At 39.6% G+C, this 12425-nt stretch overlaps 1 protein-coding gene across 4 annotated transcripts in view; it reads left to right on the top strand.

The window, feature by feature from the left end:
- CARMIL1 (capping protein regulator and myosin 1 linker 1) overlaps nucleotides 1-12425 on the top strand; it is a 192794-nt gene that overhangs the window by 146539 nt on the left and 33830 nt on the right. For all 4 annotated transcript variants that reach the window (XM_051812679.1, XM_051812680.1, XM_051812681.1 and 1 more), the window contains 2 exons: nucleotides 834-921; nucleotides 3546-3695. In XM_051812679.1, coding sequence (XP_051668639.1) covers nucleotides 834-921; nucleotides 3546-3695 — 238 coding nt within the window. The remainder of the gene's footprint in view (nucleotides 1-833; nucleotides 922-3545; nucleotides 3696-12425) is intronic.

The following is a 12425-nucleotide window of genomic DNA, read 5'->3' on the forward strand; positions in this document are numbered from 1 at the left end:
AAAGCAGCTCAGTCCACACATAAAAAAATAAAATCATGTCACTTGCTGGAAAGTGTGAGGTGAAACATTTGGCCTTGAAAGCAGAGGCAGGAGAGATGGAGCTTCTGGCTGCAGCTCAGGCATATGTACTTGTGAGCTCCAAATCAGCTGCTCTTCACAGCCTGAGTCTTTGGTACTGTCGCCAAAGATGGGACCCCAAGGGAGCAATTCAGGGTACACATTTCCTTGACAGGGAGTTACCAGTGAAACTTAAGTTCAGTGTGCAGGGTGTGTTGGTGTTCTTCGTATATGTGTGTAGGTGGAATGGCTGACATGAAGTTCTTGGGACAGAAAGTGGTTACCTAGAGCAAAAGAAGAAGCAAAGTTGTGATGGAGAACCAGCATTGTACACTTGTCCTTCAACTGTCAGGCAAACACAAGAAAGGAATTAAGGAAATGAATGGATTGTAGTTGTTCAGTGTAGCAGTGTTAAACAGGGAGCACTGTCCTATCCCATTTGTCTGAGATTCATGTTTCTCTGACTTCAGTGGCAGAGTGTTCCTTACTGAGTTTCACTTCTGATTTTTATTCAGCTCTTTTACCCAGATGTTTTCATTTCATCTCATGGAAAACTGTTAGAAGCAGGTTAAATATGGTACAGAGGCTCCTGTGTTTATTGTGTGATTCATGAGTTTATTTCTGAAACCTGCAGTCATGTATCCTGACACCCTCTAATGTTTTACTTCAAATAAAGTGACAGCACTATGGATAATCGTCATACTGTTGAACGTGTAATAAAGACAAAATTCTCCTGCGTGAATTAAAACGTTCTCTCATTTTTAATCCTGACACAGTGAAGTAAAGCTGACAGTGGCTTCTTTCCTGTCTGACCGAGTTGTAGATGAAATTCTGGATGCACTTTCCCATTGCCATCACAAACTGGTGAGTATTTCCCTGGTTGATATCTAATATGCCAGACCTTAACAATGCCATTTACATTCATAACTTGTTCAGTTTCTCCTTTCACAGCTTTATTTTGAAATTGGTCTTATTTTTGTTGACATCCTGACATCATTTGAAATATGATGTTGGGATTCTTGCCTCTTTGCTTTAAGAAAGATGCAACCTTGGAAGAGACTGTATTGTATATTTGTCCTATCATCTTTTGAGCTGTTGTCAGACCTAGAAGTAAAAACACCATCAGGATGCAGCATTGAGTCCTTACTTAAGAACAATGACGGTATTTGCCGTGGTGAGATGATAAGGGTTGGTTGCTCATGAAATGAGAGGTAAGATTTCATTCTTTAGAATTCCTTAGAGACTGCTGAGACCTCGTTCCCTGAACATATATCTTGAGGCTATCTCCGAAATTTAGGTATCCAGTTTGAAAGGAAAGGAACAGGAACATAGGGAAGGAAACAAAGTTTACTACTTGAAGGTGCTGAGCTGTCAGGAGGCACAGATACTTGTTATTATAAAGGTACTTGTTTCATCAAGAGTAGAAGAAATAAACAACCCTGTATCTACGGAAAAATATTTTTACTTCTAATGCAATGGGGGTCTGTAAGGACAATCCAGTACTGTTTGTCATTCTCCTGATTAAAGTTTCTCTTCATTTCTAATTGAAATTTCTCTGGCTTCAACTTGCAGTCATGAATTTTTTCAGATGCTTTTCTCCACAAGATAAGGGAACCATTATATATTTCTCTTTATTTCCTCTTTATGAAAGTCCTCACACACAGAAAACAAATAATTCTTTCTGCTCCCCCTCCTTTCTGTTTTTTTTAAATAAAAGGCTGTGTTATTTGAACATGCATCTTTGTAATACAGAGCAGCATTGTGTAAAGGTACAACCTCTGGTCTCGGGAGCTATGCAGCAGCAGCAGCCTGCTGTGGGAGTGACCACATTAATGAGCTCCAGTTTGTCCTGGAGGAGGCTCAGTTGGCATGAGCAGTGGGCTGTCTCTGTCCAGTGGTATTGCACAACTTGGACATACCCTGATTCTTGCATAGTATGTCATTTCCTCCAGCCTCCAGTGACAATCCTCTGCACTTTCTCCAGCTGTTTTAAAAGCCTCTTTTAAAATTATGGTCTCCAGAACCAGACTGACTATTCCAATGTTTTAACCAACACTGTACACAGGAGCGAAATGTTTTTTCTCCTGATATTCCTCACTCCTTGTATTTACATAGCCAAGAAGATAAGAATTCCATCCTTTCATCAGAGTTTCAGTGGCAGCTCATTTTCAGGGCAGGGTTTGCTAGACTCCTTCTCACTAATGGCTTCTGGATGCTTGGCACTTGTTGCATTTCAGGATTGTGTCCATAGATAGTTGCTAGTTGCTTGTGGTTACTAAGGAATGATTGTCTGTACATTTGATTTGAATTGATTTACTTTATTATCCATTTCTCCTATGTTTCTATTAGCTACAGGTTCCTTCAGGTAGCATAACACTGGTGAAAACATTGAAGAGTACAGATCTCAAAAATGCTGGTAGAGGAACTCCTGTCTAATTTAACACTTAATCTTCAATTGACAGCTGCAACCTGAGAGCTGGCAGCTAGTTCTTAAAACAGAAAAGATTAAATGCACTGAAACAGTTCAGAGCCAGCTCCTTAAGTTGGAGTGTCACCTACTACTAATTCAGCCACCTACAAATGTCTGTGTGTGTTGCACTGACATAGTCGTGTTTGAAGCAACTTTGAAAAATAAACCTTGTTTGAGAAGACCTCAGTTTGCCTAATGTGATGATGATTAGCATTAATTATTATTGTAGCTATTTTAGTGTGCTTGAAGATATATCCATAGGAGCTCTCCAGTTGTTTTTCCTAAGTAGACACTAGTCTCAATGAGCTGTAATTGACTCAGGTCATCTGTTTACCCTTTTTGATGGTTAACAAAAGCGCAATCCACTGGTTGTTGGGAGTTGTGCTGATGTTAAACAGTGGACTACAGCTCTCCCTAGCTGCCTTTTTGAAGGCTTCTGCTGATTTGGGCTAGCTGGTCTTGAAATACTTGCTTTTGACAGGTGTTATTTAATGTTCTCTTTAGTTATCAAAAGAACTAGAAAATATTTCATCATTTTCATGACTGCATGAACCCACTTGCTTCCAAGTACAATCCAGGGTGGTTCACATAACATTCTCTGTGGTCTTAGTAACAGTTTTTGCTATGCAGGTCTAAAAATGGATTCTATTGTTGTTAGAGCTTTTCCCTGTCTATTTCTTCAGTGATACAGAACTGAGATATTTAACAAAGCTGTCCTGCTTTTCCTATAGCAGGTGATAACATTTGGCCATTGAATAATTAGAAAAATTATGTTAACTGAAATTGTACATGCCTTTGTGTTTGTTAATTAAAAAAAAAATGGTTTAGGAGAAAGCTTCCCTTCCACACTTTTATTTTCTTTATAAAACAAACCCAGTGTGAAGATTAGCACACACAACAGAGCTTGGCTTCTGTACTTGGTCTTCTAGGTTCCTGTGATGACTGAAGTTCTGGTTGGGTTCTGTTTGTCTTTTTAAAGTTTGACTGGTGTGTTCTTGTCTCTTATCTTTGTCTCCAGGCTGACCATTTGACCAGACGTGGCAAACCACTTCCACAACAAGAGTCACTGGAGATTGAGTTAGCTGAAGAAAAACCAACTAAACGCTCTATCATCACAGTTGAGGAGTTAACAGAGATAGAACGTTTGGAGGATCTGGACACTTGTATGGTAAGACACATTCCTCAGCCCATTTGGTTAAGTATGCAAGTAACTGGAGGAAAAATTCTTTTCAAAATATCATTGAGCAAATTCATGGTATCAGAAAACTGAAGTTAGGAATTGGCTTCTAGAAGAAATAAATGTTTGCTTGGAATATTTTGTGTCAATTGCAGATCACTGTTCAGCAAAGGAAAAGCTTTTCCCATTTCTTCACTTCTCCTTTCCTTGTACCTTTTCAAGGGCCTTTCCCTTGCATACACTGCTACAGTCACACTAATACAGTAAACATCTCTTCCACTGGCCACAGTTTCACAGAGATTCAGTTGCAGTAATAAAATGGACCATGCTATCCTTTGACAAAATGCTGCTTTCTGCCTTTGTCTTCCTTCTTCTTGACATGGATTCCTCTCACCTGTGACAAAAAATGTTTCTACCTGGAAGTTATGTTATTGACATTGAACAGAAGTTGATTTTTTTTTTAATTAGCTTTTGGATGTATGGAAGGAGTCTTAAAACTTAGAGCTTGGGCTGCAAGTGATCCTAAAGGGCAAGCTTTTCAAAAGTAATTGAGTTAGGAGCGTGAGATCCAGTAAAAATGCTGAACATAAATTGCCTTATAAAGTCCCATGTGTGGGACTATAATAAAAATGACTCCATGCCATAGCACAATCCTTTAAAAGATGTGAATCCACAGGATTGCAAATAAATGAGTTGCTAACTGCTTTCAATCTCAAATCCTCCTCTTCCCAGCTCAGTCTATTGAGGAACTCTACTGTGGACAGGAACTTCAGGGTGTGCTTCTCTATTACAAATTAGTCAGTCTAATAGGTGGTCATGTCTGCAAGGGATGAGCTTTCTTCTCTACCCCCCTACCTGGCTCCTTGGCCATGTGCTTTCAGAAGAAGTTAAAATGGCAGAAAAACTGATTGCATTGTTTTGTAGAAGGTTTGTTGATTCAGCTCCCTGAACAGATGTACTGCAGAGTCAAACAAGTACAGCACACAAGAAGGAGCAGCAGAGTTACTTCTTTCTGCAGCAGCTATCTGTGGGTTTCACTTAGCTATAGAACAAAAGCACACCTTCCTTGGAAATATCAGCTTAAAATAGGTTCTCTCTCTTCCAATCTCCTTTTTCACCAAGAGTTGATTTGATACAATATTTGTCTGAGCATCACAAATCCCTGTCAGACTTGTGGTGTTGATTGCATCATCTGGCTCATCACTGCTACTATCAAGTTCCAGAAGCTTTCTGTGGCCAACATTCAGTAATCATTTTGAACCTTAACTCCTACGGGAGAGAGTCATCCCGGTAACATATGTGGCATCTGAGTCCTGTACCTGTAAATTAGTTTTTGCATGCTGGTTTCGTATACAGAAAAATAAGGTAAGGACTCATTTTGACACTCCACTCTCCACCTTTAAATTTATTCTTACAGCCTGTTAAGGATAATAATACTGGAAATCTAAAAAATAGCTCCTGTCTTTATCTCGTATCACCATGGTTATATGAAAGCATCATATCAACTCTGCTGTTATCTTTCATTTTGGTCATATTAAAATAATGGAAATGTGATGATACTTACGCTCTTTAGAAGATGCATTAGATGCTAACTGTACTTATATTCAGAAATGTTTGTATCTGTCTTCATTGTCTTCATCCACTCTCCTCTTGCATAGAGATTCAAATACTTTTGTGACACAGATTCTCTTCAATATCTAATTTCTGAAGAGAATGAAGCATCAAATAAACATGAGACAGTAATCTCAGTCAGTGCTAAAAAATCCATTTATTAAAAACTGTAATCCATCTTTGAGAGCTGCTTTTTGGATCTTGGCTGCAAATTATGTTGGTTGCTGTTGTAAAAATATATAGATAAATAGATGGAATCATGAAATAGTTTGGGCTGGAAGGGACACTAAAGATCATCTGGTTCTGTGAGCAGGAACACCTTCTACTAGGTTGCTCACGGTTGCATATAACCTGGCCTTGGATAGGGGCCAGGGATGGGGCATCCACAGCATTTCTGGGCAACCTGTTCCAGTGTCTCACCACCCTCACAATAAAGAATTTCTTTCTAATATCTGATCAAACCCCACCCTCTTTCAGTTGAAGCCATTTCCCCTTGTCCTATTACTACATGCCATTGTAAAATGTCTCTCGATGGCTTTCCTGTAGGCCACCTTTAGGTACTGGAAGGCTGCTGTAAGGTCTCCCAGGAGCCTTCTCTTCTCCAGTCTGAACAACTCCAACTCTCTCAGCCTGTCTTCATAGGAGTAGTGCTCCAGCCATGTGATTATCTTTGTAGTCCTCTTTTGGACGCGCTCCAGCAGGTCCGTTTCCTTCTTATGTTGGGGATTCTACTGCTGAACACAGCTCTCCAGGTGGGGCCTCACCAGAGCAGAGCAGAGGGGGAGAATCAACTCCTTCAACCTGCTGGCCACGTTGCTTTTGATGCAGCTCAGGACATGGTTGACCTTCTGGGCTGTGAGTGCACATTGCCACATCATGTTGAGCTCCTCATCCACCAGCACCCTGAAGTCCTTCTTCTCAGGACTGCTCTTAATCCATTCTCTGCCCAACCTGTATTTGCCCTTGGGATTGCCCCAACCCACGTGCAGGGCCTTGCACTTGGCCTTGTCAAAGTTCACACAATGAGATAGCCCCAAAATGCTGAGCAATACAGGGATTTTTACTGAGCTGGTGCTCTCACTGAGTTTTTTGCAACCTAAAGCATGTTAAGAATGTATCTTCTGTGCGGAGTTAGTACCTTCAAAGACAGCACTTTCCAAATGATATATTTTGGCTGTGGAAAAATTCTATGGATTTCAGACATTCTCTTGATAAAAATAATGTGATTTGTGGCAGCATTTAAGTGTTGCACAGGTATTTGCGTGGAAATGAGGAACCTTCTGAAAGGAGCATCAGTGAATGCTTTGTGAGCTGGTCAGTGCAAGAAACAGATATGTTGCTGAGAAATTCTGCTAGAAAAAGAAGCATATGGTTTTAGGAACTATAATTATGGACCTAACTCTCTCAGATTAATTTTAAATGATAAATAGCTATTTAGATCTTACTTCCAAAATGGCATTAGTCCAGAATGCTGCCTTGTTTGATCGTTGGAAATCCCTAGCCCTTACCAAGTGTGATGATAAAGCAGATCTTGGCCTTTTGAGTAGATGGTGCACCTGGCTGTGTGTTCTGCAAACCTCAAACCTGAAACCTTGAATTGCAGCTCAGTATTATGCTTGTTTGGGAGTTTAATCTCCCATTGCCAAAAAAATTTGGAACATGGGATGAGTCTGATCGTGTTGCTGAGATGCCAGGAAAAACTTGCCTAATCTAAGCCCTGTCTATCAGCTTGCTCCAGCTAACTGTCAAGATGTCTTGGGTAGAAGGAATTTTGGTTGTATAGGAGAGATACTGAGCTTGGACCACCCTTTGAGGGGAGCTGGGTTTTGTTCCATTTGCAAAATGGCATTCATTTTGCAAACCCCGTTATCTTCAGCAAGGCTGGTCACTTTGTTCTTGTTTTCTTCAGCAAGCCTATTTAGCATCAATATTCTGGCTGAGGTAATGTATACAGCATTATGTTGTTATTCACCAGCTCCCCTTGAAAAAAAAAAACAAAACTGGATCTGGCTTCAGTTTTGACTCTATGATTACAGATAGATTATATAGCACTGAAGCTAGGTGAATGACTATGAGTGAGGTAGATATATAGGTAATAAAATACTTATGAGCAATTTGCTTTTATATGGGGTTTGAAAGTGGAACAGAGAAAAGTTTGGAACACTTGGGCTGGCAGCATAAAGATCTGAAACCTCCAGTTCTGGTGACAGAGTGAACAAACAGGCACTGATGTGTTTCAGAGCCTGCCCACATACTCGCAAGCAGGGTACAGAGTGGCTGTGGCTGGGAGGATTTCCCTGACGTAGTAGAAAGTTGCTATCCATCCGCTTCAAAGTTAGGTGTAAACAGCACAGACAAGACAGAATGAAATATCACAAATGGGCCCATGAAATCCACCACTGAAAAACAGACTTTTAAATGTTATTACTAGTATTTTCTGTTGCGAGAATCAGGACTTTCTGAATACCAAACTGTGCAGTTAACATTTATTAGCTTCAGCTTAGGGTTTGTTTCTCATCCAGCCTTTAAGAGCAGCCTGAGAGCCCATAATATGAAAGACTTGTCAGTCACACCAGAATTTGCTAGTCTGTTAAATGAGTTGTGAAGAACACTGGGAGTGATTGAGTTGGTCCAGCGTAGGATGTGACTGCCGGAACATTATGCATCTGAGAGTTTCTGATCTCTCTGAGCTGCAGTACAGTCAATTGATGCTTCCCTAATCTACAGCTGTCTTAGTTGTCTACATTTAATTAGAGCTGCATTGATGGTAATAAGTCTTTAGATAGAAGCTGTGTGTAAGTAAGATGGAAAGAAAAATCTTCATGCAGAAAATTACTTACCGTTCTCAGGTTAAAGGAAAAACCATGGCCTGCTTTTCAGAGCTTAGACTCAATCATGAATTAACTTCGTAAAATACTTTGGTTTGTCTAAATTTTTCTGTGTGTATATAACAAGTATGACACATTTTAAACTCATACATGCATTGTAAAACTTACTTTAATAAAGTACCCTTTTTTACTGAGATTGATCATCATGTATCTCGTTGTGTGTTATTGTGTTGGTAGATACTAACTGATTTTTATTTGCATAATGCTTCAAGCTGTACTTTATTCTTTTATAACCATTAGTTCTTTGCAGAAGTAAGAGATATTATATAATGTTCAATTCCCCATCAAAAGGTAATGGAGCGTCTTTGTTAGATTGTGTTTAACAGTTATGTTGTCAACCTTTTTGGCTTTTTTAGCTGTTTGAATATTGTTTTTGCTTCCAGAATACTAAAGGGAGATCACTAGAGTTGAGCCACTATTTAAAGACATTTTGAGAGAAATAGCTTTGTTTGCTAAAAATCCACATACCCATCTTCTAAATATCTGTTTCAGCAATATAATTTTATTACTGTGGGTAGTAACAAGCAAACAGACAGGATGAGTATTGGATTTAGGGCAAAGAAGAGGTTATTTTCATTATGAAGAGGTATGGTAGGAAATTGTTTGAAACATGTAAAAAAATTGTAGCTTGTAATACAGAAGTTTGCTTATAACTCTTCTTTAAAGCATTTCGGTGTAAGATTGAAATGCTTGGATAGTAAACTACACTTGAAAAAAAGCTTGTGGCTTATAGAAAGGACTACCTGCAATGAATATTGAATCTTAGCTGTTTTTCATCTGTTTCTAATTTCAACCACAGAAATTGTTCTGTGACTTTACTGGAGAAAAGTTTTTAAAAAACTGATTAACATATTAAAGTTTTAGTCTTTATTGATCAATAGATTTCATCTGTACAGTAGAGAAGAAAATTTGCAGAAGTAACAGAACACTGGTGGGTTGGTGGTGTATGTTTTTTCCTGGGAGTGTACTAGCTAGCCATTGTCAAAGACATAGCAGATGAGTCCAGTATCCAGGTGAAGACTTAGCACCCTGTGTGTTCTGAAGGACAAGGAGTGTATGGACCTCAGTGTTTTCAGAGAAAAGGGAGAAATGGCACTCACCACACCAGAATTAAATTTATTTTTTAGAAAAAGGAAAAAGAAAACTCCTAAAGCACCACCTGAAGGCTTTTCTCTCCCCTGCCCCCATAGCAAATTAGAATTAAAATAACAGAAACCTATTCTGTTGCTTTCACTGGCAGAAGGAGAAGATCATGGCACAGACTCAGGCACAGGTGCAGTGATACTGTAGGAAGAAAAATTAAAGTAAAGGTTCTCTGGTGTGCCCTGACATACTACCACATCTGATTCTTGTTGCTCATTTTTTACCTGCAGCAGAATTGTCTCAGGCACAGAGAGTCAGCTTTTTGGATGAAAGACTGAACACCTACTGCAATAAAACCCTGTTTCCTGTTGGACTCCGTATGTTCTCCTGCGCTATAAATAAAGCTCTAGCTCTGTGACTGACTTAATCCAGCAAAAATCATTATTTTTGCTGAAAAGAGCATTTCCACTTTCCCCTGCACACAGCTAGCACTTTTCTGCCCACACCCTTATGCTTGTACTGGTGTTCACACAGCCTCACTACAAACTGGCTGTGGGAATTGATTCAGCTGACAATTAAGCTTTTTACAGAGGATTTCTTTCCCAGGTTAGTTTACAGACTGACTAGTCCTCTGGCTGAGTCCACAAAACAGATCCTGAGCGGCAGGAACAAGCAGACAGGAATGAGGGCAAAGGCAGCAGCCTGGATGAATGCTGGATTAAATTGATTGTGACACTTGAGTTTCTCTCTTGTATGCATTAGCAGAAATGGGCCTTTGATGTGTAGTAAATACAGCACTCTGTGGGAAGCTAGAAATTGGCATTATGGTATGTGAGAGCATTCTTGGCTTCTGAAAAGGCTCCATCCCAGGCATGCAAGCAAATCTACTGCAGTGGGAGTCCAGTAATATTTGACTCACCCCAAACTAGGACAGTTTATAAAAATATCACCCAGAAGGAGCACAGCACAGTGCCAGTGTCCTCCCTAAGCCTTTTCCTACACGTGGAGAAAATAAAATTTTCTCCCTAGTTGAGAAAATAAAATAAAAGGGGAGCCAGTGTGGTCCTTTTACAGAACCTGCAAATGTCTTGTTTATTTGCAAATTGTGTGTTAGCCTCACCATTAGTATTATGAATACATTAACGTCAATTGTGAATATTTGTTATCTGTCGTTTCCTGGGTTCCTTTACATGTAGTTTTGCAGCTTCCTCACTGCCTGTTGAGGTCTTTATCTGTGTTTATTCAATGTCTGTTACATGTATAGACTACAGAATACAGGCTTATGAGGGGTTACATGTTCACAGCTTAAATGCTCTAAAAGAAACCTTGCTTTCAATGTCTCTTCTTGGTCTCTGAGTGAAAGGAGATGATGGATAATTGATATATATTTGGTTTTTCTTAAACCAACTGAGATTTCTTAGTCAGAATTCAAAGCTGTTTTTCATAGTTTTGGGTACATTATTGGCACAACCTGAAGTAAATGAAGAACATCATAAACTGTCTCTAATAACAGTACTCCATACTTGTTTAAGAAAAAAAAAGTAGTGTAAAATTGGAGGCTGTTTTCTGCTTGGGTTAAAACGAGAATTTTGGAATGCAGCTGCTGGGTACTCTGTTTGTGTGGTGACACTTCTGTATCAAGCGCTTGTCTTCCCATAATACTGATGCTTTGTTTTGCTCTAGTGGACACAGATTTGTGTTGAGGATGGAGGGGAGGGTATGTAGTTGTTGTGATTTAAGCCTCGCAGGCAGCTAAACACAAAGCTCACTCTCCCTCAGTGGGATGCATGACAGAATCAGAAAAAAGATAAAACTCATCATTTTATATAAAGACAGTTTAATAGAACAAAAAAGGAAGGAAAAATAGTAGTAATGTTAAAAGAATATACTAAATAAGTGATGCACAATGCAGTTGTTCACCACCTCCTGGCTGATGCCCAGCCAGTCCCCAAGCAGCAGGCCACCACCCCGTGACCAACTTCCCCTGGCTTTATAAGCTGAGCATGATACCATATGGTATGGATTGTCCCTTTGGTCAGTTGGGGTTAGCTGTCCTGGCTGTGGCCTTTCACAACTTCTTGTGCACCCCCAGTTTCCTTGCTGAGAAGCTGAAAAGTCCTTGACGTAGTGTAAGCACTGCTCAGCAACAATTGAAAACATCAGCATGCTATCGACATTGTTTTAACGCTAAATCCAAGGTACTAGGAGCCAGTCGATGTTCAGCACAAACAGATACAGAATAATTTTTCCACAGCCTCTGTTTGTAAGAACCTTCTTGTTATTTCCCGTGGTAGATTAGCAAGAGCTCCTTTGGAGTAGTTCTTGCCAAAATCTGTACTCTGGGATCTTTTGCAGAGGCACAACAGCAAACAGCATGAGAATAACCTCTGATAATGCTGTTACTGTAGCATACACCTGTCTGCAGCCTTGATGTGTCTCAATTCAGTTAGTATCTGGCAACTGTTGTCTCAAATGGTTGAGATGTTTTCTGTATAGGTTGCATGGTCCTTTCTACTGCTTTTTGATTCTTCCAGCAACTCAAATGAATAACTTGGCATGAGATACTTATATGTGTTTTATGGGAGAGTCTTGTTTACTCAGAAATCTGGAGAACCTACTGAAAATAGCACATGCATGAGTCTGTCTCACTAAGACTGCTTCATGGTTCCCACTTCATGCAGAAGAACATAAGGCTTGCAAATTTTTGCTCTGCAAAATTGATACCTCATATTGCAGGGATAAAGAACAGTTGCTCACAGGAAGAGGTGAAAGAAAGTCTTTGTTAGGGCAGGAAGTTATAGAGTACTGTTAGATTTTGCTATATTTTGTCAAGGAAAAGGAGGTTAGGATGAGATGGGTTACCAGAATGGGAACTTCAAAATAGATAAATAAATAAAATCAAATATACATAGTGCCAAAAGACTAGAAGACGGCTTCCAAGTTATGAAATCTCATCCCTCCTGTCATTGACAACTGCATCACACAGCCCTATTCATGAATCTGTCAGGCTTACTCTCAAAACATCTTTCTGTTAGACTAGAGGAGAATTTAGAGTTAAACAGATGCTTTCTTCTGGTGTTCTTTAGGTCAACTAAAGCCAAAGTGGTGGATTTATCTCTGCAGTGAGATCTTATCTCAT

This window comes from Manacus candei, unplaced genomic scaffold, assembly GCF_025592945.1.
Source record: "Manacus candei isolate 608988 ecotype Guabito, Panama unplaced genomic scaffold, ASM2559294v1 h1tg000088l, whole genome shotgun sequence".
Taxonomy (NCBI): domain Eukaryota; kingdom Metazoa; phylum Chordata; class Aves; order Passeriformes; family Pipridae; genus Manacus; species Manacus candei.